General features: G+C 39.6%; 1 protein-coding gene across 1 annotated transcript in view; it reads right to left on the reverse strand.

Annotated features, from left to right (window-relative positions):
• Nucleotides 1-22889, reverse strand: part of dnah5 (dynein, axonemal, heavy chain 5) — a 96386-nt gene that overhangs the window by 9718 nt on the left and 63779 nt on the right. The window contains 18 exon segments of the mRNA XM_020596903.1: nucleotides 1116-1319; nucleotides 1704-1909; nucleotides 3365-3584; nucleotides 3715-3960; nucleotides 4748-4897; nucleotides 6214-6335; nucleotides 7398-7588; nucleotides 8357-8471; nucleotides 8896-9034; nucleotides 9195-9299; nucleotides 11545-11727; nucleotides 14057-14212; nucleotides 15303-15437; nucleotides 15869-16050; nucleotides 16364-16499; nucleotides 18237-18374; nucleotides 20542-20721; nucleotides 22127-22330. Of these exon segments, the coding sequence (XP_020452559.1) occupies nucleotides 1116-1319; nucleotides 1704-1909; nucleotides 3365-3584; nucleotides 3715-3960; nucleotides 4748-4897; nucleotides 6214-6335; nucleotides 7398-7588; nucleotides 8357-8471; nucleotides 8896-9034; nucleotides 9195-9299; nucleotides 11545-11727; nucleotides 14057-14212; nucleotides 15303-15437; nucleotides 15869-16050; nucleotides 16364-16499; nucleotides 18237-18374; nucleotides 20542-20721; nucleotides 22127-22330 (3012 nt within the window).

Here is a 22889-nt window from a genome sequence, read left to right on the forward strand (position 1 = left end):
GGGGGGTGCAGCACCTGGGTCTCCACTATGTAAATAATTGCATTTTAAATTGCAGACTGGGTGAAGGCTAGGTTTAGCTTGGGGCAAATAGTGGTTAGTTTTATTCAGTACCATGGAGGACATTTTGGCCAGTCCTCAGTTTCTCCCACATTCAAAGCTCAGTTTGTAGGTTTTAGGGTTCCCGTTAGAATTAGGTTAGGGTACAGGGTGGTCAGGCATTGAAGGTGTGCAAGTTAAAGTTAGGCTGAGGAACTAAAGAATGCATTATGTCACTGAGTGTCCTCACAAAATTAGCTGTACTAACATGTTTATATACTGTATGTGTGTGTTCTCCAAGGCTATGTTTGCCATTCTCTATTTGACAGGCAGTCCAGATGAATAACTTGCTGAGCCTGGCAGCCCCGAGCATCTATCACAATGAAACTAGCAAAGGATCTGCCCCCAGACACACACACACACACCCACACACACACACACACACACACACACACACACAAGCAAATACATAAGCTGTGGTACAATAAGTATGCTAATCACACATGGCAGTCTGTATTTGGATGTGACAAAAGCACAGTGTGCCCTGCAGAAACCTCATGTCACTGAAAGTTGACAACACAATAAATATTGAAACAAAAGACAACATTACTCAACAGGAACAGAAAATGTAGAAAACCAGGGCAGTGAAGTTCAAACAGATAGAATTCTCAAGACAGCAGCAGGCCTCATTAGAGTGACATTTTTGTGGCCACATAACAGTTCATCCAGGTGCCTTTAAACCTTTTTATATTGTATTGGTAAATGGACTGTATTTTATACAGCGCTTTCTCACAGTGTGTTACACTGGCCAAAGCGCTTTACAGAAGATCATACACCATTCACCCATTCACACACAACAATGACGACAGGCTGCCATGCACCGGCGCTAGTCAAGCCACCGGGAGCAATTCGGGGTTCAGTGTCTTGCTCAGGGACACTTAGGCATGCGGGGAGACCGGGAGTCGAACCACCAACTTGCTGGTCAGGAGACGACTGCCCTACCTCATGAGCCACAGCCACCCCATATTGTTTGCAGATGCCAGATAAAAGTTAACCTTCATCTACAGGCAGGAGCTCACCTGAATATATGTCAGATACTGGTCAACAGTAGAGCATTTGGGGATGCTATAGCCTTTGTAGAAGCTGAAGGCAGGTCCAAACATGTCCTCACTGAACCACACCTTTGCAAAAGTGTTGAGGAGGCGCTTGTCATAGTCATCAGTCACACGGCCACCATATTGAATCTCTCCGATCATGTATCGCACTGTGTTCCATGATACACCCTGGCGAGGTAAGAAGTGATTATGGTAGTTACATTAGAAACCAATTTAATTACATTACAAGTTCACATAAAAATGTTGCCAAATACATAATGAATTCGTATGTGAGTACAGAACTCATTTGATGAATTCTCATTTTTATAAAAGTAGGCTAGGATGCTCTTCTGGGATTCAGTACCATTTGCCTGGGCAGGCTGATTGAGAAGCTGACAGACCTTGGTGTCCCGACTCCCACCTGTAACTGGATTCTGGACTTGGTAAATGGCCTTAAACTTGTAAAGCACTTTTCTATGCTTTACAGTACACTCAAAGCGCTTTCACACTACTCACCCATTCACCCATTCGCACTGACAAGCATAAGTAGCTGAGAAGGGTCACTTCTCTGACCTTCTTAATGTCAGTGTCATCGAGGTGGTTCTGAACAAACTGGACAGTGGCATTGAAGTCTGCCTGGTTGAATTCATAGGGGATGTTCCATCCCAGAGGCCCATACTTTCTCCTCTCCTGTACTGTGCTGTGGAGAAATGCAACTCCATACAGCATTGGCTTCCATTGCACCATGTTACTGATATCCAGCAGGTCCTGGTTTATACCTAGTGAGGGATACATCAATAAACACATGAGCAGCTCTTCAGGTAGAGGGTAAGAGTAAAACCTACGTGAGACACAATTCAAGCCTTCCAGGCTATGTTAATATATGTTATATTCTACTATTGCAGACTTGGAAACCATATAATGATTAGGAACAAATACCAGTACGGATGCTGTTTTCAAAGATGGAATACAATAAATAAATAAAAAATTAAAAAAACAGCTTTAAACTGGTGACAGGTCTGAGTGAACAAATGCTACATATATTTGCTAGGATAATCAGTTTTATCAAATATTTTAAATAATTTCTACTAAATCACTTTTAACTTAATACAATTAGGCAATTCTCTTTTGGAAAATTGGACAGGCAACATCTGAGACACCTGTAATGAACACTGATGATATTTGGGAAATCATGCTAGGCTCAGGAGGACAACACTATGGTGAAATGATTTTAGAAATTGAAATTCTAAAATCTTCAGATCAAATCAAATCAAATTTTATTTGTATAGCGCCAAATCACAACAAAAGTCATCTCAGGACACTTTACAAAGTAAGGTCTAGACCTTACTGTTATCACTATTATTACATAGGGAAAACCCAACAAATCCCCCTTGAACACTGCACTTGGCGACAGTGGGGAGGAAAAACTCCCCTTTAACGGAAGAAACCTCCGACAGACCCCGTCTCTTGGTGGGCGGCCTTCTGCCTCGACCGGTTGGGGTGAGTGGATAATCTTCAATATCGCTGCTGTATACAGCTAACTAGCAGTGCTTTGTGTGAGGTTAGGTTTCTCCTTTCAGCCCAATATCATATGCTTTGAAGGAATATGGGGAAAATCAGCTCAGCCTCACAAGTTTATTATCCTGAATGTACTGCCCACAACAAGTGTGATTTCTCCCAATCTGAAAAAGAAATGCTATTTATTTTTAATTGCAGCAAGGTTTCAAGAGCTGAAGATAACCATGTACTGCCCTTCAGGAAGCACATTTATCCCTTTTTGATATGATTCTAGCAAAGACGGCCAGTTTATATCTTTTTACCGCTTTAAGGTTTAAATAAAAACACAACTTCAACTTGTTTAACATTTCAGGGACCTTATAGGCTTCTGACACTAATACAGTGACTTAAGCAGCAAACAGTTGTTTATCTTTTCTCCAACTGACTTTCTCCTAGGATACATACAAACCCTTTTTTAAAATTGATTATATGACTGAATGAAGGTCTGTGTGTATGTAAAAGTGACTAAAAAAAATCCTGTGCCTTACCACTTCTATCTTGTGTACACAAAGAGACTCCCTCTGGTCTCCTTGTAATGATAAACTATAGATCAATCTGCTGGCATTTTACTTCAGTGTATCTGAGGCTGGAACCTTGTATTGACTGATGACAGGATGTGTACATCTCTATTCTGAGTACAGTCTCACCACTGAACCTGTTCAGTAATTATGTCCCACCTCCATAGGTCCTCTTAAGCCCTGCCTTTAGGCCTTGTGGTGGTTCATTGGTGAACTTGATAGACATCTGCAGGAGGGTGATGGGGAAGTGTCTGTGGACCTCTGTGGCCATCCAAAGGCGGAAGCTGTTGTGTACAAATTCAGTCTCTGTCACTGTGTCCATTAGCTCATCCATAAAGTCGAGACCCAGGTGGCAATTCTGGAGTAATGCCCAGCCACCCTGAGGACAATTAATGATGGTAAACTTTATCATCCACATCGAAGAGTACAAAGTGATTATGTAGTCACGATTTGTGAGTGGCTAACTGAAAATGTTGGTCTAATTGTAAGGGATCACACCATTGACTCACATTAGCCATGGTCTGCTGCAGAAGTTTGCGGGCGTGGACCTCTTGCCCTTGTCCCATGGAGACATATCGGGTCTCAATTTTCAGCCTTTTCCCCAGTGCAATTATGGAGTCGGTTGGATCGGAACCCATTGACAGGAAGCAGATGAGAGGTGTTCGTGGGTCTGATTCCTCCCACATCTTCTCCAAGTCAAGAATCATCCCTTCAATGTACCTCTCCCCCATTGTGTCCATTATGTATTTACGGGCCTGGAGGAGAAAGGGAAGGACATGAAGCAATGTACAGTATGCTTGTTTACTGCTTCATAATGCACACACTGAAACACCATGGGGAAAGGCTAGTTTAGGACTGTGGCCCAGATAATAAATAAATATTGAATTAAATACATTTACTTTCGGTAAGGCTAGGGACAGAGCGGATCTTTTTACTGGCTGACCTATTTGAGTCAACAGTAAATGAGCCTTCAGGAGGTCAGACAAGGACTGTTTTTGTGTGCAGCAAAATAAATTCCACTCCAGTGTCAGTGGACCAAAATACTACATCAGTAAAATGTTAATGTCCATTAGCCTATGTAGATATTCAGGCTCAGTACGCTGCAGAGAAAGAGAGCTTTTTAACCAAATGAATACCAGTTTTCCATTCAAGGAAAGAGCTGCCCAAGGGAGATATTACTTTAGATTAACAGATTTTTAGATTTTTTTTTTCCTGGAACGCGTCTCAATATTAACATAACTGTATTTTTGAAGCAAAAAAACACCCAAACCCATCATGTAATTAGGAACATGCTGTTGATGTATTTCTTTGACCTGATTTGAACTGAGCTACTATGTTACACTAAGCCTACATCATACTGTTGCAAAAGCCTTATGAAGCAAGCAAGCAACTGAGGGAATTGGGTTTATGCTGCCCGTACTGCTCATTATGAAAGTAGAAACAAATGAATTGAGATGATGACAAAAATGTAGTTTTAAACGACCAGATCCTTACATCTAGACATTGTAACGCATGTTTGTAACGCAAACATGTCTTTCTAACCTGTGCGATGGTCCTGTCGGGACACCAGCAACGTATGAGGAGCAGGCGTCTAAAACAGTCAAGAGCCTGGTCGTAGGAGTTCGGAAGCACCTCCTCTTCTGGGGCCTCCTTATCAAACCATGCCTTCCACTGCTTCTCATTGTGCCTAATCTGAAAAACAATGGAAAAAGTGCAGGCACAGGAACACATAAAAATGAGAAAAATATTTAATAAAAAATGTACCCCATGCCTCTGTTAAACACTTATTATCATTAAACACTGAAATGTATTCAGTGTGCACACTCCTAGTTTCACTCCACAATTGTCCAAATTGCCCTTATTTGCTTGAGGACCATGATGAACATGTGGCTTCGTGCACCTTTCTGTACCTGCACAGCGTTTCCGAGGGCTGATTATTACCCGTTTCTCATTCATATAGTTGAACAGAACAGAGCTATGCAACTTTCACGGTTAGCCACTGAGCAGCTGTACAGTACTTAAAAGGGGATTTTTCAGGGGTTCGGTGCTTTTCTGAAGAAGACATTAACAGCAGTTGCTGATGAAGGGTTACACATTCACCTCCGAGACTTGAATTTATCAGCTAGCCTGGGATTTCAGTGTACATATTACCACAAGGCTAAAATGGTTGCTTTATTATGCTGGTTGTGTGTTTTTGGTGTGAAATGAGTTACTGCGTCATTTGTGTAGTACAGAGCCTGGGCTGAGTCAGACAGTGGCTCAGATTGTTTTGGCTCTGTCTCTCTGGGGAGACTGACTTGTCCTCTGCTTGTTCTTGGTAGACTGACTTCATTAAACAAAGAACTGCTAATCATACATACAAAAACACACGTGAATTCGTGTATGTGAAGAAATACAAGTGCATGCACACACACGCATGCACACTCTCACACACACTCATGCTGGTCTGTATATGGACACATTCTCAGCCAAAAGTAATGGATTGGAAGTTTCTTCACACTAAGCTCATTTCACAGAGCACTAAGCTTTTGCCTCAGTGGGAAACACCACACTCTCAGTTACCCCATGAAGATGAGCATATTTGTGTGTGAGTATCACCCACGCACAAATACATTATGAGTGTGTGCACGTGTGTGTGTGGATATTTATACAAGAGAGATGAAATGAATATTGACATGCTTACAGTGATAGAGGAAATGATAATTGTGAAAAATATTTAATAAGCAACTAGAAACCAGTGCTGAAACTGTGTGTTTGTCTTTCTGTGGTTGTGTGGACAAATTTTAGTTGTCACTGTTGAGAAGATAATTTGGCTAGTCCTACCTTCAAAGGGCTGTTTAAGGGCTAAAACGTAGGTTTAGGGTTAAACTGGAATTAGGTTTAGGTTAGGTGTTAGAATAAAGGTTGGGCGCAGGCATTTAGTTAAGCAAGTAGAGTTTATGGTTAATGCAAGTCTCCAGGAAATCAATGCAAGTCAGTGTAAAGCCCCCGTGAGGAACAAAACTCACCTGATTCAGTATATCAGAGAACTGCCACAGTTTGCTGAGCTCTACAAGGTTGAGCCAGGTCATGTCAAGGATCCATTTAGCTGGTTTCTGAGGGCAAGCTTTTAGGTTCAGTGATGCACCCCCTGGATGATGCACACACACAGTATTAAAAAAACTATTTTAATCTGTATAATACAATTTTCTTGCAAAAATAATAAGAACAAAAATGAAGAACGATAAATGCTTCAAATAAATGCAAACACAACCTTCAAAAATATTTACAAAATGTGTGTAGCAGACCTCCATAGCTGGCTTTTATCCCTGCTTTGAAGAGCTCTTCATATTTCTGATTGAGTCAAGTGCTGCACTATCAATATTTCTGAAACGTTTGCAAACCTGGAGATGAGTAATATATATATACACACACTATCCAAGACCAGACCAGACAGACAGAACCACACATGTAGTGTCTTTTGTTGAGATTTGAATGCCGTCTCAGCGGAAACAGGTATCTGCTGCGTCAATAAACACACTTACTGTATCTTTGAATGTAAGGTCAAATCATATCCAATATATATTCTAGGTACTAACACAACAAACCAGTCTCAGAAAATGAATCATAACAGACTGGTGAAAGAAAAAATGGTTTAGAGAGACAAAGAAACTCTTTCTTCCTGGGAACTTTTACTTTTTCAAATACTACTATTGACTATAGCAACTTGAATCTACAATAAATAGACGTACTTAAGCCTGAAGTGTAAGTCCGCGATTTATTGATTTATCTGTGGAGCACTTAGTAGCTTCCTACAATTCGGACAGTTCTTCATGGCTCGGTGTACTGTAGATGTTTACAAACTCCCCATTTTACACCACTGCACGTTTAGAGTAATCCATCACTTGAACATAATGGTTGGTTTTAGTTTATTATATCATTGTTGTACTGACGCGGTCAAAATAATTCTTCAAAAGTCAAAAGCCACGAACATTTTCTTTGCAATGACACATGCTAATAAACTCATATTATCCTTCCCACACATCTAGGTGGTGTTTCGCAGGTTTGACTTACAGGTCACATAGTTCATAACTATGTGATCTGAGAAGCCAGCTCATGTCTCAAATATTGAAGCTTTTCACATACCTTCATGACTAAACAAAATAATATTTTAACAAAGAAAACCTGCATATTGCCTCCATTTGCCTCTTACCTTTAATGAGTGTTAGAAACTCCTGGTGTTTGACCCTGCTGCTCTGCATGTCAATCTTCAGCGTCAACAGCAAAGTGAAGAGGAACTTGTGCTCCTCATACAGGCCACGCACTGCGTACTTGTATACCTCAAAGGTCATGAACTCTATAATGTTGGTGATGCGTTTGCTGGTAATAGGGCTTTTGGAGGACCTGTTCAAATAGAATTTCACAGCAGATACCAATTAGAAAGTTTGATCCAATTTGTAGCTTATCAGATTACAGCATGTTCAGACTGGTGCATAAACTGTACATAGACTGTGAGCTTCAGGATGTCTGTGACACTTCCTAGCAGTGAATTATGTAAAACTTATGAAAAAGGTAGCTTTCTTTTCTAAACTGGGAAGCAAACTGCACAAGGTTGCTTTTTGCTACAAAGATGTCAGAGTAAACAGAATAAAAATAAGAATATCTGTTGACATCTTGACAGTACTGTTGCAGTTTGACTTGCCCTTTTGTATTCACCAATTTATCGTGTTCTTCAACTGTGATCCATGTATAACTGTAGCATTTCTGACAACATATGGCAATTCTATTTTCTGCTACAGTTACTGTGAGGAAATGTGGAACAAGCTGAAAGATAACGGACAGATAATGAGGTAAGTTTTATGCCACAGACTGGGACCATCTGTCTTTCATACACTTGAATTACACAGTATTATCTGAAGTAAATTTAATATCATTTTTGCAGTTTTTGGAAATCATGCTTATACATCAGCACAGACATTCTAATCAGATTCAGTCACCAAGAAAGTGCACCAAGTACTCCAACTGCGAGTTTTGACATGGAAAAAAAAAAGACTTGCAAACTTCAGTGACAACAAAAAAATAAATACGAAAGAAACATTGTTCTTGGGTTTACTCCACAATCTGAAAAGAAACCAGCCAGATACAGAGAGCAGCAAAAATGAGTGTTCTCACCGAGCCAGGGACAGGTGAAAAAGTCCCAGGAACTGTCTCAGAGAGGTCTGATACATGACATTCACCATACTCATTTCTGTGATCAGGAAGTACAAGATACTGCCCCTGGTGGCCACTGAAAATACACACACATACAAACATTGTCATAGCAATGTCAAAAGATGTGAGGTTGTTAAACCACCCATTTGCCACAGAGTTCCTGAAGAGGTATCCATTGACTCCATGTATGGGCTCTATTCACGAATCAAAATAATCTCTACATATAGAAATACTGATCTATAGTGTATACAGTAAATAATCGTATCTGTCTGTTAACTTTAAAATGTCAAGCACCTATTGATGCAGACGATGGACTAAATCTATTCTGAAGGGATCTTTCTGTGTGTATCTTTTACTGCATGAGCTGAATTACAAACTGAGAATGAATCATTTAGTGTGAGTGAACCATGGGTGACACTGAACAGGCACACTGTAACCAGCCACAGCAAGTTATCAAAAAAAGTGTAAAATTAGTCTTTGGGCCAATTGTCATGACCTACCAGGTCGGTACTCTTCTCTGGCAGTGTTAATCTGGATCTCGGTCTCAGCAGCAATCTGTAGTTTCTGAGTGACCTCTTCAGCTGTGCGCTTGGTGTTGCCAAGGACAAGGATCAGGCTCTCATCATCCACAAGTGAACCCTGTAAAGAGAAACATTTGCATGAGTAAGCCAGAAAAAAAATAAAGTTGTCTCTGACACTGCTACTCTATCTACACTGATTATCTCGTGCCAAAATCCCCAGTTCAGTTGTAGACAGTGTCGTTCATCACTTCAGATATTTTGCAATTCCAATTCCTTGCCTGTGTGCTGGTCAGTCGGTAAAGGAGGTTGTCCTCTAGTTCCTTCATCTTTCTCTTGTTAGACGTCACATCTTCCAAGAGATCTGTCCTCTCCTTCTCCAGTTCCTGGCATCATAAAACACAGATACACACAGGCACATGCAATACATATCGGTTACAAACTAGCCATAGGATTATTAAAATCAAAATGATCGATCATCAAATGGCTGCTAAATTATGAGATACTGTAAGGTGACACTGGACAAGATAAAAGTAAAGAATGTGGGATTTGTTATCTAGATCATATTTTATGGCAGTCAGTCATCAGTGGACAGACTGACACTGTCAACCTTTAAATGCTTCTTCTAACAGGATAAAAAAAAAGGTACCTCTACTGTCTGACTGATGTGCAGTTTAAATCAGTTACATACAGTAAGTGTATTGTGTGTGACTGTAGATTAAAAGCATACTTTCCTGAAAGCCACAGTGTCTGGCTTTTTTATCACTGTTTTTATGAACTTGACTTTAAATTCCCTTCATGTTTTAATGAAATAAAATCTTTAACAGAAAAATGCTGTATCTTGCTTCAGCACTGAGAAGGCAAAGACCAGAGCAGTAATAAGTGCCCCTGCCCTGAATGTCAATCTGACACTCCATGAATTAAAGGGACTGTACTCATCTGGTAGCATGAACCAAACCCACTCGCTCACCCACAGTAAAACCAAAGGGGAATGCAAGCCTCTACAAAACAGCTTGTAGGATTTTAACTCAAAGCATTTTCACTGTGATGGCTTTTTATGGTCAGGATAAATGACGGTGAAACTGGAGGGACTCAAAGGATCAATGCACTTATTCTACTGCAAATGAATTACTCTGAAAGCTCACAAAGACATACAGTATGTAAATGTCACAGCTGAAAGTCTATACAGTAGCTTTAGCTCCCATTATGATTAAATCCATATTTAGTACACAGATAACAAGCCATATCCCCACCTGGCGTAAAGCCTTCATTTCATGATTAACCATTACTGGAAAGAAAATGGCCTTCTTACAGTAGCACCAGTCTTTTCACAGTCACAGTCAATGAATCTTCTGCACCGGGTGCCATTTATGACGCTTTTCCATTGGACAGGATGAAAGAGCCCCTGACACTTACAGCGTATGTCTTTGTGTGCATATTTGTCACTGGTACAAATGTACTCTGTATCTGGGTGTGTTATTGTTTCTTCACACTTTCTGCTTCAATGATTGTGATGTTCTCAATTCAAAAGGGTGATAATAACCCCCCAGTTATATATTGTCACACAGTTCTTATTCTTGCTAGAGAGGGAAAATGAGGTACAGAGTAGGGAGAGGTGTTATGAGTCTGCATTTAAATGGTCTCCAAGGACTTTTCAAGGACATAAGCGATTTACAGTAAATGAGAGGTACATTCTTTTCTGTGAAAACATACTGAAATTTAAACAAACTAATTAGTAGTTTGTACAATATACATTAAAATAGTATAACTGTGCAATCAGTCAAACGCTTGGACACACTTTCCCATTTACTTCAGTGGGAAAGTGTGTAGCATATACAATATGGTAGCAGCCCTTTAAAGTGTTACAAGTTACCGCAGTAATAACACACCTTCACCAATGGCACCGCAGCATGTCTGAAGGTGGCGCTCACCTTACACAGCTTATCATGGGAAATCCATTATCCTCTATACTGTATAGTATTAAATAGTTTTACCAACTACACTAATATGTAAGAAATGCTCTAAGTGGCTATATTATGTTGAGAGACATGTTTTAATGAATTACATAATACAGAACATTTATTAGCAGCAGCTGGTTAACCTGGAGGTGGCTAGGGTGGATGGTGGGGTACAAAGCACAGGACTGCAGCACCGATGGGTGAGGTTCCACAGCCTCTGTGGTTAGGTTTAGACAACAAATGCACTTTGGTTAAGTTTTGGGATTCATCGTCCATCCATCCATTTTCTACCGCTTAGTCCCTGAACGGGGTCACGGGGGGAGGTGGAGCCAATCCCAGCCTGCAATCGGGCGAAGGCGGGGTACACCCTGGACAGGTCGCCAATCCATCGCAGGGCTAACACATAGACGAACAACCACACACACACTCCTATGGGCAATTTAGAGACACCAATCAACCTAAGCTGCATGTCTTTGGACTGTGGGAGGAAGCCAGAGTACCTGGAGAGAACCCACACAAGCACGGGGAGAACATGCAAACTCCACACAGAAAGGTCCCGGGTAGGGCCCAAACCCAGAACCTTCTCGCTGTGAGGCAACGGTGCTAACCACTGCGCCACCGTGCTGCCTGGGATTCATCGTGAATTCATTAAATCAAGATACAGAGTGGGTACCTGTTTTTCTGTGAGGATAACTCTGCCCAGCAGCTGGTCCTCCAATCCTCTCATAGTGACAGTGAAGTCGATGATGGAGGTGCGAGCGCTGATTTCAGGAGTATAGGCTGGGTTAGGTAACTTGGTGGTCAGATACAGCCTGAAGCCCTTCATCACATCCACTTCTTTGTCACCCACCTTTACCTTAAAAAGCAAGAAAGAGCGAAGGAACAACACATCCTCATTATCCAATTATTAATACAGCACCAAAATAAAGATTTCAAAATAGTGTATACTACTGTATATATATGGATAACTATCAAAGCACTGTATAGTAGGAAACTTGTGAAGGTGGGTTATTTGAACTACCTGTTTTATTATTATTCAGACAAATCTTTCCTAAACCACTGTAATAAGACAAGGACACAATAAAAATGACCAAACATTTGTTATGACAGCTGCCCTTTAAACAGATCCACATCTGACAAGCATCTCCTATGTGTGCATGTTTGCAAAAATGCATTCATGTGCATAGGCGTGTGCTTGTGTTTGCCCTGATCAGCATTTAATTACTCATGGCAGTGTAACTTCTAATTATCCATGTGCCAGTTTCTCCCTGGAGCTGTTGTCCACAGACTCCTTTACTTCCTCCTCACAACAGGATATTAATAGAAATGAAAGCTTTTCAGGAAAGTGGTGGGAGGGAGAGGCATGAATGCAGACACCTCTAATTGGGCCTCTCATTAGGTAGCAAAGGGATTTCTGGTTCAATGTGTTGTCTGTATGTAACACATGCTTACTTATAATCACCACAGGGTGTGTATGCATGTTTTCCTGCAGTTGTACAGTATGTTCATATAATGCGTTTATTTGATGCAGAAGGAGACAGAGGGAGGCAGCTGCATTGTCAGCTGCTGAATAACCAGCATCAGCCCAAGCCAAAAGTTGAGAGGCGATAATGAGAGAAGGAACTGCCTGCAAGCAGACTTTCACTCCGCCTCCTTCTCGCAGTCTTTTACGATCTGTATGATTGTGTTTTCTGTGTATATACACGTGTGTGTCTGTCTACATGTGAGATAGAGGTGAGGATCACAATGACAAATGTAAAGATTGTTTTTTTTTAAATGTGAAGTGCAATAATTTAGGTCTAGGATTGTCTGCATGAGAAAAGCTCACAAAAAGAATACATATCTGCTGATCTCTCAGCTGTGTTTTGTGGATTATTGCTGAAATCTTTACAAACAAGACAGAAAAAACATATTTGTGTTTGATAAAAATACTTTTTGAAAAGGTCAAACCAATTTATTGACAGATTGACCAATTTGAAGTGCTCCTTTCTCATGCACAATCCTCTTTTTTTCTGTAATACCCAAAATTCACATCCAAAACTTCCTTCAGGGCTGTCACTTTGTCTAATAAATTGGAGACAAGATAAAAATGATACATGTACCAACCACGCTCTGCAATTTTCCAAATTAAGTAGGTCTAACTCCAGCTGAACATTAGAGGATTAGGATGCTGAGACGGAGCGTGATCTGTTTTTCACTGTCTAGCCACAAATGAAAAAAGCAAAAGCAAAATATATCAGCCAAAGATTAGAACAATATTGGAGTTTTACTTTGAAGCCAGAGAAACCCTCTATAAAAATATACTGTAATTTGTTTAATGGGCCACACTCTCATTATTAACTTAGTCATTCATTAGACTTACAGGTCTGAGTGTGGTTAGATATTAAATGCAGGAACATCATGTTTGTCTTTTAGATTTTAACTAAACAACCTCACTAATGTGGATATTTAAGAGCTGATTTGCCTTTCTTTTATACTAAAATATTCTTCTCATCCACTGTAACACTTATCTGCTAAAATATACAATACAGCTGTTTGAATAAAGTAGACTGCATACTGAGTTTACATTACATGAATATCTATAGTACGTCACTGCTAAATTGCTCGCACCAATTAAAATTAAAATTTAAATGCTAATACTGCCAATCAATCAACAACATTGTTTGCAGAAATAACTTGTTCAATCCAAGTAATTACTGGGTTTAATGCCTGTAACAGGTCTGATATTTTTAAGTCTCAGTGTCAAAGACAAAAAAAAAAAAAAATCTGCACAGTCACTCATCACACAGTGAAACACACTGAGTGACCATTGTTCACTGAACACATTTTTATCTGCTTTAATCTGTCCCAAGACAGTTAGCATGATTTGGGACAGGTGCTCCAGCTGGCATGGCTGAAGAGACCAAAGACCTTCTGCACCTCCAGCCAGCACTACCCATGTTGGGCGATGCCAGTGAGCAGGCTTGTTTTCCCCTTTCTGAGCTAATAAAATGCGTCAGTACAGGTGTGACAGCTGGCATAGCAGGAAAGACCTAGCCAAGTCTCATCACGCCTCCCACAAGCACTCAAACCACACCTGCCCATTTCACGCTCCTCTAACCGAGGTAAAAGTAAATAAATATATAAATAAAAATTAAAATGTCTGGTACACAAGGATCTCAGGAGGGTTATTTCTGCCATGTTACCTTGTGAGTGGAGCCAGTTTTGATGAAGTTTTTCTCAAGTATGTTGTCGAGTGCAGGGTCCAACTCCTCCCCTATATCCTCAATCAAAAGGGGACGCCCAAGAGACAAACTGTCCTCCAGGTGGTTCTTGAAGTACTTATGGTTCAGTGATGTTATCTGGGATCAGAAAGATGAACCCCTAATTAACAGATGAATTTATATATGGCATTTAAATGATCTGGAAAAACCCCTGACTCTTGAATGAATTAATGTCCAACTGACCATATAGCTTTATAGGGGCAAACCTCAAATGTTCTCTATAACAGCGGCAAATGTGTTGATTTTATAATGCAATCACCTCACCATCTGGCCTTAGCAGCAATCATATTAGTTTCCAACAGACTGGTGAGCAAATTATTCATTTATAAATCAGGACAGGGAAGAGAATCTGACTGTGTTTAATGAAGGAGAGTCACTGGTTAGCTACAAAGGCCAGCCTCTTTCTAGGCATTGTGACTATTCAAACTAATAAAACTTCACTTCCTAAGAGAAGCCACTTTTAGAAAACTTTATAAAGAAGGCACTTGTGGAAGGAGTTTCAATCCACTGATCAGGGAAGTGCATTTTCAGGGCAGTCATAATAGGATTGCAGAATGCATTCACTTGACTCGGAGACCACCCCTAACAGGGCCAGTGGCCTTGGCTGGGCTTAATACACCTGCAGAATTTTGTAGTTCTGTTTCAAGATGAACAACAGCAAAATGAACAATGAAAAGCATTTGTAAGCAAACAAAGCACTGCAGAAACTAAGAATCTAGGATTATTATTTTAACCAATGTGACCAAAATTTCCCATTACAGGAGGAGGAGGAGATGAGCAAAGGAATATGGAAATAGAACCATAAAGAGTAGTGACAGTGAAATACCGACATGAGGTAGGTGTACACTGAGTCCACCATGTTATTAATGAACCATTATTCAGTTTTAATTTTCATTTTTGGCAATTCTGCATTATTAAATAGATAATGACAGAACAAGGACAGAAGAAATATGAAGATAGAGAAATTAACTTCAATGGGTTTTGCATAATAGATCGCAAAACTATGATTATGCAGCATAGCTGACTGACCCGCCAGAATCTCACTGTATTTCTTGTGTAATGCTTATTTATGCTATGCTCTCATCATACATTACAGAATGTAGCAGCAAACACAGGTCACATATTTTAAAGCTAAAGGTAAGAGGCAAAAAAAAAAAAAATCCCAAACCTGCAGCTCATTCTTAGCTTCTTTGTTCTTGACCCACATTTTCCCCTGCGTCTGCGGGTCAATGAGCAGGGGGAAACGTGCAGCTTTGGTGACGATGATTCCATTCTGAATAGAGAGGTCATCATTGGGGAGCCCCTATAAGACACAAGACAAATGACTGGTGAGGTTCAACCCTGATAAGTAAATACCAGCTTGTTTATATGTGCATAAATCATCAGTTTTTAGTTTCATTTCAGTATTCTACTTCTCTACCCAGTATTAGTAGCAACAAACATTTATCCAACAAAGAAGCTTGTAATAAAAACACTGAAATAACTTAGTCATGCAATTAAAATATATGGTTTAGAGAAAAGGTCATTTCTTTTACTACATCTGTGAGATCAATACAGTATAAACACAAAAACTACTATTCAGGCGGGTTGGAAAAAGAACATGTAAATCCTAAGTATCTATCATAGAAACTAGTTCAACAAAATACAGTACATCTCACATACTGTACGGAAACCAGACTAAAAGGTTTCTTCAGTTGATTTGCTTGGCAGTAGTTACCAAAACAGATCGCTCACCTGTAGATTCCATTCACCAACAGTGGGTGTATCAATGAGTAGCTCTGTCAAATTGAGGTTGTTGCCAAATGGGATGCAACGCTGCTTTAACTCCCGCTGCCAGTCGCTCAGTAAGAGGTTACGAAACTCCTGATTGAAGGGGCCGGAGTACGAAAGGAATGCTGTGGCCAGAAGAACATCCCCTGGAAAAGAAGTTGAAGATTGTGTTGAACCTAACTTTAATTAGGAATTAAATGTCAAGTCAGACATGAACATTTTGACCACATTATTGGTGATTAGAAGTATTAAGTTAATACTCCACAGAGGCTAGTAATTCAAGAGTTACTTGTTTAATCACAAAACACACATGGTGTCGATTCAAGTGTAATCCATTAAAATACCATTTCACACATAAAACAAACAAACAAGTCAATGTTATTAATGTTAAATCATTAATTGCTGAGTTGCAGACATCTCTCTGAAGGCCATTATCTTAATGTCGGCTTTGAAACCCACCAACAAGGCGTTTGGTTTGGGCAGCAAACTCTTTGCTCTGTTCTGTCCATCTCTCCTTCTCGCCAGCAAGGCCGCTGATGAGACTGGATGCTGTCTGCATCTTGTGTCTGCAGCGCTCAGCATCCTCCAGCAGCATCTAATGGAAGGAAGGGCAGGCAAACGGGTCAGTAGGCCCACTTAAACCTTCAAACTGACTGTAGGCGTGAAGGTTGTCTATGTGGGTTAGCCCAGTGACAGGCATCTGTCTACCACTCAGTGCATGGAAGATGAGGCTTGCATCAGCTACAGATCCCTGACAGATCAGTATGTCTGTCCTCTCTGCCTGCTTGAATTAGCTTTCCTTTTTCAAAAACGGTAAGAGGTCAATGACACCTTTAAGCCATTTATTACATTTATCTCTTTATCAGCTGCTCATAGGCAATAAATGAGGTTGTTTGCTTAGTAGCAATAATGTCATCAATAAAGATGGTCTGGTTTAGGCTTTTTCTTAATTAAGAAGCATCTCAAAGTCAACAGCCACTGTCTGTGCCTCAGACGCGTCTGCAGCAAGGCCTTCAAATCTCACTTTTGGTCCCTGAAGATGAACAGCTCTGCATCTTGATGACAAAATTATAAAATGAAAAAAATTGGGCTGTCCAGAATCCATAATCAGGGAGTGTTGATGCACATAACAGTTCCATTTACAGGCTGGTGTTTATTACAGAACAGGGACTGATGCTTTTAAAAAAAAAAAAAAGGATCTGAAATTTTAAAAAAAAAAAAAAAAAACCGCAGATACACAGTAGCCGCTCACAACCTGCATATGCAATTAACAGCGTACCACTGATGTTAGCTGCATTAATAAAAAAAAAAACAGGGACTCTTGGTTAACTCAAGCTGTGTCGTTTTCCAATTCTGTGGCAGGTTATTATAGGTCTTCAGGCTGCATTTGGTAAAACCAACATCTGTGATTTCAATTTCTAGGTTCATTATCAAATCCTTTCATAAAGTCCAAATATGTGTAAAATACTGTACTGTGATAACAACACGTGAAACATCAATAACAAGTTAAAGCCTATACTTTCTACCCAACTTTCAAGAAGGAAAACCTCATCATAAATAGCATTGGGTGGCACTGTTGTTGCCATGACAACATACATTTAGGGTATTTCTAATATGTTGAGACAAAAATATATTTATAATGTATTATTTATTTTAGCTCAGGTGATGCCATCCCACATAATTTGATCAATTTTTTTCAGAATTTTCCATTGATTAATAAAGTGTTATAGTCTCTGTTTATGCATAACAATAAGAGATGTAGTTCTGCTGACAGAAATGAACTGAGATAGAGAATAATCTCAATGTTCCAGGACAATATGCATTGAATCAGTTCACTTTGTAAAGTGTCTCGAGATGACTTTTGTTGGGATTTGGCGCTATACAAATCAAATTTGATTGATTGATCGATCAATTAACCACAAAGACGGCTGAGCCAGGCTTATAAATTCAAACTATTACATGGCATAGTAAGAGAATTAGAAAACAAAATGGGGTCACCTGTTTGAACTCTGCCTAAGTAGTTCAATGTCAAATGCGATTAAAAGCTCAGCTAATAAAAATTAATATTGCAGTTCCCCCATTACATTATAGGCTTTACTGAAACAAACTAACACAAGACATCCAGTTGTAGAAAATGTTATCTGATGCTCATTAAATAGTCTTAAAGGAGAATAAGTCACAAGCATGTCACCAGATTGTGCAAAATAGCTCATTAACCTCACAGTGATGATCATTTTTTACAACACGTGATCTAAATGTTATTTCAGATACTGCTCCTTTTTTGTGTGGTGAACCAATTTGTGTTTAGAAGAAATTAAATAAAATTATTGACCTGTTTCTCTACCATAGCCTTTTCATACTCCCTCTGTACCACATCCAGCTCTGTCTGCCTGGCATCCAGCTCCTCCTGAGCCTTCTGGAGATCCACATTAGCTATGGTCAGGCGATTCTGCTGCACTGCCAAGTTAGTCTAAAAAAGAAAGGAAAAGAGAGACACAGAGGGAGCTGTGATGCTTTTATTGCACATAAAGGCAGCCAGGGTCATGGTCAGTTTCCTGGGGAGAAGGCTAAGAAGGCCAAAGAGAGGGGAAGAGAAAGGGCAAAACAGATAAAGGACCAGATGAGAAGATGATAGGAGGATTTGACAGAGAGAGAGAGAGAGAGAGAGAAAGGGAATATGGTAGAAATGATCTAGTGTGGTACTGGGAAGGAGAATTGGAACAGTCCTGTTCATTTAAAAAAAAACAAAAACAAAAGCAAAAGAAGACCATTTTTGAATGAAACTGAAGCGAGTGATACATTCAAAAAATGGTTAGGAAGATGTTTTGGCTCATGCCATGCAAATAAACATAAAATAAGCAAGTATGAGGGTGAAAAGGTTGAGGATAAGTCTTATGTGAGATTAAAAGTATAAGAACATCATAGCTGCAGACACAGGGCCTTAGAGCTAGAAGTGTCACACTGGAGATGCAAGAACAGAGTTTTACAAGAAGAAATGAAGGGAGTAAAGACAAACAGGAAATACTGTAAACAGCATTACAGGGAAGGGCAAGGGAGGAGGAATGTGAGGCTGAGGATGACAGAGAAAAAGCAAAAAGGATTTTCTGCATAGGGCTGGGGCTTTGGAGAAAACAGCTTTACAGAAAGAATAAGAAGTTGTGTGTTTGGATGGTCTAGGGAAGATAATTTTGGAGCATTTATTTAACATTAATTGTCATCTGAGAGGACCATCTGTGCCTGTCTTTCTGCTTGTCTGTCTGTCCAACTGTATCTCTTTCTTGCAGTCAGCTTAAAGGGAAGCCACCACTGAGCTGGAAACCAGGAAATCAATTTGCCAGGTTGTGTTCCACAGCACAGCAAAAGGTCAGGATCAAAGAGGAGAGGGAGAGGGTTTTCATGGAGGTTGTAGAGGAAAACAAAGCAGTGTGTATGTGTGTTAAATAGAGAGGTGGACAAAATTAGCGGAGGAGAAGGGAGAGGAAGAACATCAGTGAGAGAAGGGGAAAAGAAAAGTGAATGATTTGATAAAGAAACCAGGGTGAGAGGAGACGTACTATAAATGTGCAGAGGAGGTGGAGAAGATGTAATGTGGCAGAGGCTTAAATTAGTAACAAAATGGAACCTGGTAACAAAGAGGGATGGAAAGTGGGTGACAAAGAACACCACAATGTGAGCAAAAGTAGAGGTGACCATCAGCTAAAGTTTCAGGCAAACACAATCCAAAATGGTAACTGCATTCTGTGAGTTGAAGTTTATAACGACTAACGTATCAAATATACAGACATTTGTATGAAATCACTGTGTTTGATGAGCAGGTAAAACAGGCGTTAGCTGGTGATATACAGCTCCAAGTGATGATTTTCAAAATTTAAGTCCAGGACTCACCAAAGATTCTGTGTGCAGCATATCCAGCTCTGCTTTTTAGCTGTCACTCTTGACAAGAACTTATTAATTCCTTAGAAAAAGAAATACTGACAAAAACACTGAAGTGCTGGTGCATAAAAGCAATTAATTAGAGCAGTCAGTCACTTAGGTGTAAAAAGAACTTTAGCTGTAAAAATCAGCATCTCATTCTGATTCATGAGTGACTGTCCTGAGAGAGCCCTCGTCTGTTACTCTTCATGAGATTTGTTCCACCCCACCCCCCTTTTTGAGAGTTTTTCTTTAATTGATTTGAGGGTCTAAGAACCAGAGATATCATATGCTGTTTCATCTCATATTTATTTATTTTATTTAATCTTCACATTCGTGCGAACTTGTTGATTGTATCTTCTGGTGATGCAAGAAACAATATATTCCAATGAATGTACAAAACATTGATTTAAGTATTAAATAAAGATGAATGAGTTAAGAACTTAAAAAAAACATCTCTCTGATGTTCACTCACACACAAAACCCAAACTTTTAATTCAAGCTGTAAGGAGTAATCTAAATTTCCAGATGCCAGTAGTTTTAGATGTGATTCTACTACCTACACCATCAGCAAACACATGGGGCAATCGTCACTGTTTCTGAAGCACGGGCTTCTCTGCAGAACTACACCTGCTCTCCTCCACTGTTTACTGTACAACAGTATTGTTTTACTTTCTTGCTGCACCAGGGAACCACCATGCTACATCTATAACAACAAATGTTACCTTTAAAGGTAAGACCTCCTTGTTGATGGAGAAGAAGGAAGCCATGGCTTTTGTCCAGGATGCAAGGCCAGCCACATTACCACACACCCTTTTGGCTGTTTCAATGTTATAGTCGACCATGTCAAAGTAAGGCTGCAGCAGCTCCACCGTTTCCCTATTAATGGTGTCTTTGGGGAATTGCTGCAAAGGACAGAGAGGGGTAGAAACAGTAGAAGTTAGTGGGGAGTTAAGAGAACTTATTTGAATGAAATGAACTTGTACTAATTTCACTAAGTATACAATGAATGTACATATTATCCACACATGTAACTCCTGTGTTACTTAAACAATATAAAACCATATGAAAGAAGCAAAAAAAGGGGGAGACATGACAAAGACACATGAAGCAATGATGACTGATAGCAAATCAATGTGGAGCTGGAAGTGAAAAATGGAGAGGAAATGAGAGAAGAGAAATGGGAAACCTGATGAGATGGATTACAAAAACAAGGTGAAAGAGAGAAAGAGTGGAAGAAGATTGAACACAAGCTCAGATGCAAAATGAGGGAATGATGAATCAAAGAGGAACAAAAGAAAAAAAACTGCACAAAAATGGGACAGAAAGAAAGAAAAAGACAGAAAAAAGCACACAAGATAAAAAAAAAAAACCTGGTAGCACTGGATGACAAGTTAACAGATAGCAGCACCAGAAGAGGTGGTAAAAGATGGGTAGACAGAAAAATGTAACGGTGATAGTAAAAGTGGCAAATCTATGGTGTATCTAAAAAATTATGGGCTATAAATTCAATTTGGGAAGCACAATACAAACTCGTAAGATTTTCTCACACTTTTTGTGCCTATTTCACATATTATTCTGATTCATGCCACCTTGGCTTCAAACTGGCATATTTTATTGATAAAAAGCCATTAAACTGATTGTTCTAAGCCTGTATTTTTGAACTCTTAAGCTCTTGTATATAGACACATACACTTGTCAGCTTTAAAAATGCAGCCTGTAGTCTCTTTGTTCTTATCATTATTAAAACACTACCATATTGTTACATTACAGTAACATAGCCAATATCATAGTTGGGTACTTTGACATACTGTCTAATTGTTGCTTTCAAGACTGTGGACAATGTTCTTCCCTAAACAGAACAGGGAGCTATATCAACAGCCAATTGTATCCATTAAAAGTGAGTGTAATTTCAGTAAGTATAAAGTATAGTTCCCTGATTAGTTGAGCTGCAGGCAGTGGCGCTGCAAACTGAAACACATGCAAGCAGCACTTAAAGCATCTTACAACAGGATACTTCATGTTATTGAAGAGTATCTAACAAAGGTCTTTCATGCAGCAGTTATTTTGGTAAATAAGATTTTAGACTTGTTTTCTAGTTTAATTTTACAGTATAAGAAACTAACTACTAATTATGATGGAACAGCAGGGATGGAGGGAACAGCCCCTGTACATCTCTGTATATTTTATATTTCTGTTAGACAGATATCTCCTTAATACTTGCAGTTTATGGCATATGTGAACAAGCCATCGGCAGTACCTCCCAATTACTTCCAGTTCAGCTGTATACATTAGATATTAGCAGTGTACCTGCAGGCTGCCCAGGAAGTTTCCAGCTGTCATGAGTTTTAGGGACTCCTGCCAGCATGGCGTGATGCAGTTCTTCTCTGGATCGATCTTCACTGTGTTGACCTTCCTATGGAAAAGTAACAGCACGCAGTCCATTATCCGCATGATGAGGTGGGGGGGACGGCCAAGAGTTCGTACAGTGGCGATGTCTGATGGCTTGATTGTCTGAGTGGGTACAGAGAGAGAGGAAAACTGAATTTTGAATATGTATAATAGCTTGATATTGTGAACTGAAAATATGCACAACAATGGTTAGAACTGTTCCTTTAGTGAATTTTACAAAGTCAGAACACTATTACCAATAAAATAAGCAAAGCAATCACACTCATTTAATTAACTTTTTTTTTTTAATCAGCCACTATAAACCAATTGTCCAGATGCCTTTTAAGGTGTTACACTGTCATATAACTATGTTATGTTGTAATTACTATTTGTGGCCATCTGTACTTAGAGTAGGGCATGGAATGTGTTGCAGGTAGAGGTACAGTAAAAGGATAAAGCAGGACATGCTATAAGGTGAGTAGAGGGAGAATTAACTGAGAATAAGCTAATACAGAATAGTGAGGATTGTAATGAGTCCTGGAGTTTGACAATGTAAAGCAGGAGTGTGCAGTTGAAATGCACTGATGAGAAAAGATAGAGGGAAATTAAAAAAAAGCATGAAGACTAAATATAAACTCTGCCAGAATGAGAGGAGTTTTGCAAAGAGGGACAAAGAATTGCT

This window comes from Monopterus albus, unplaced genomic scaffold, assembly GCF_001952655.1.
Source record: "Monopterus albus unplaced genomic scaffold, M_albus_1.0 scaffold31.1, whole genome shotgun sequence".
Classification (NCBI taxonomy): domain Eukaryota; kingdom Metazoa; phylum Chordata; class Actinopteri; order Synbranchiformes; family Synbranchidae; genus Monopterus; species Monopterus albus.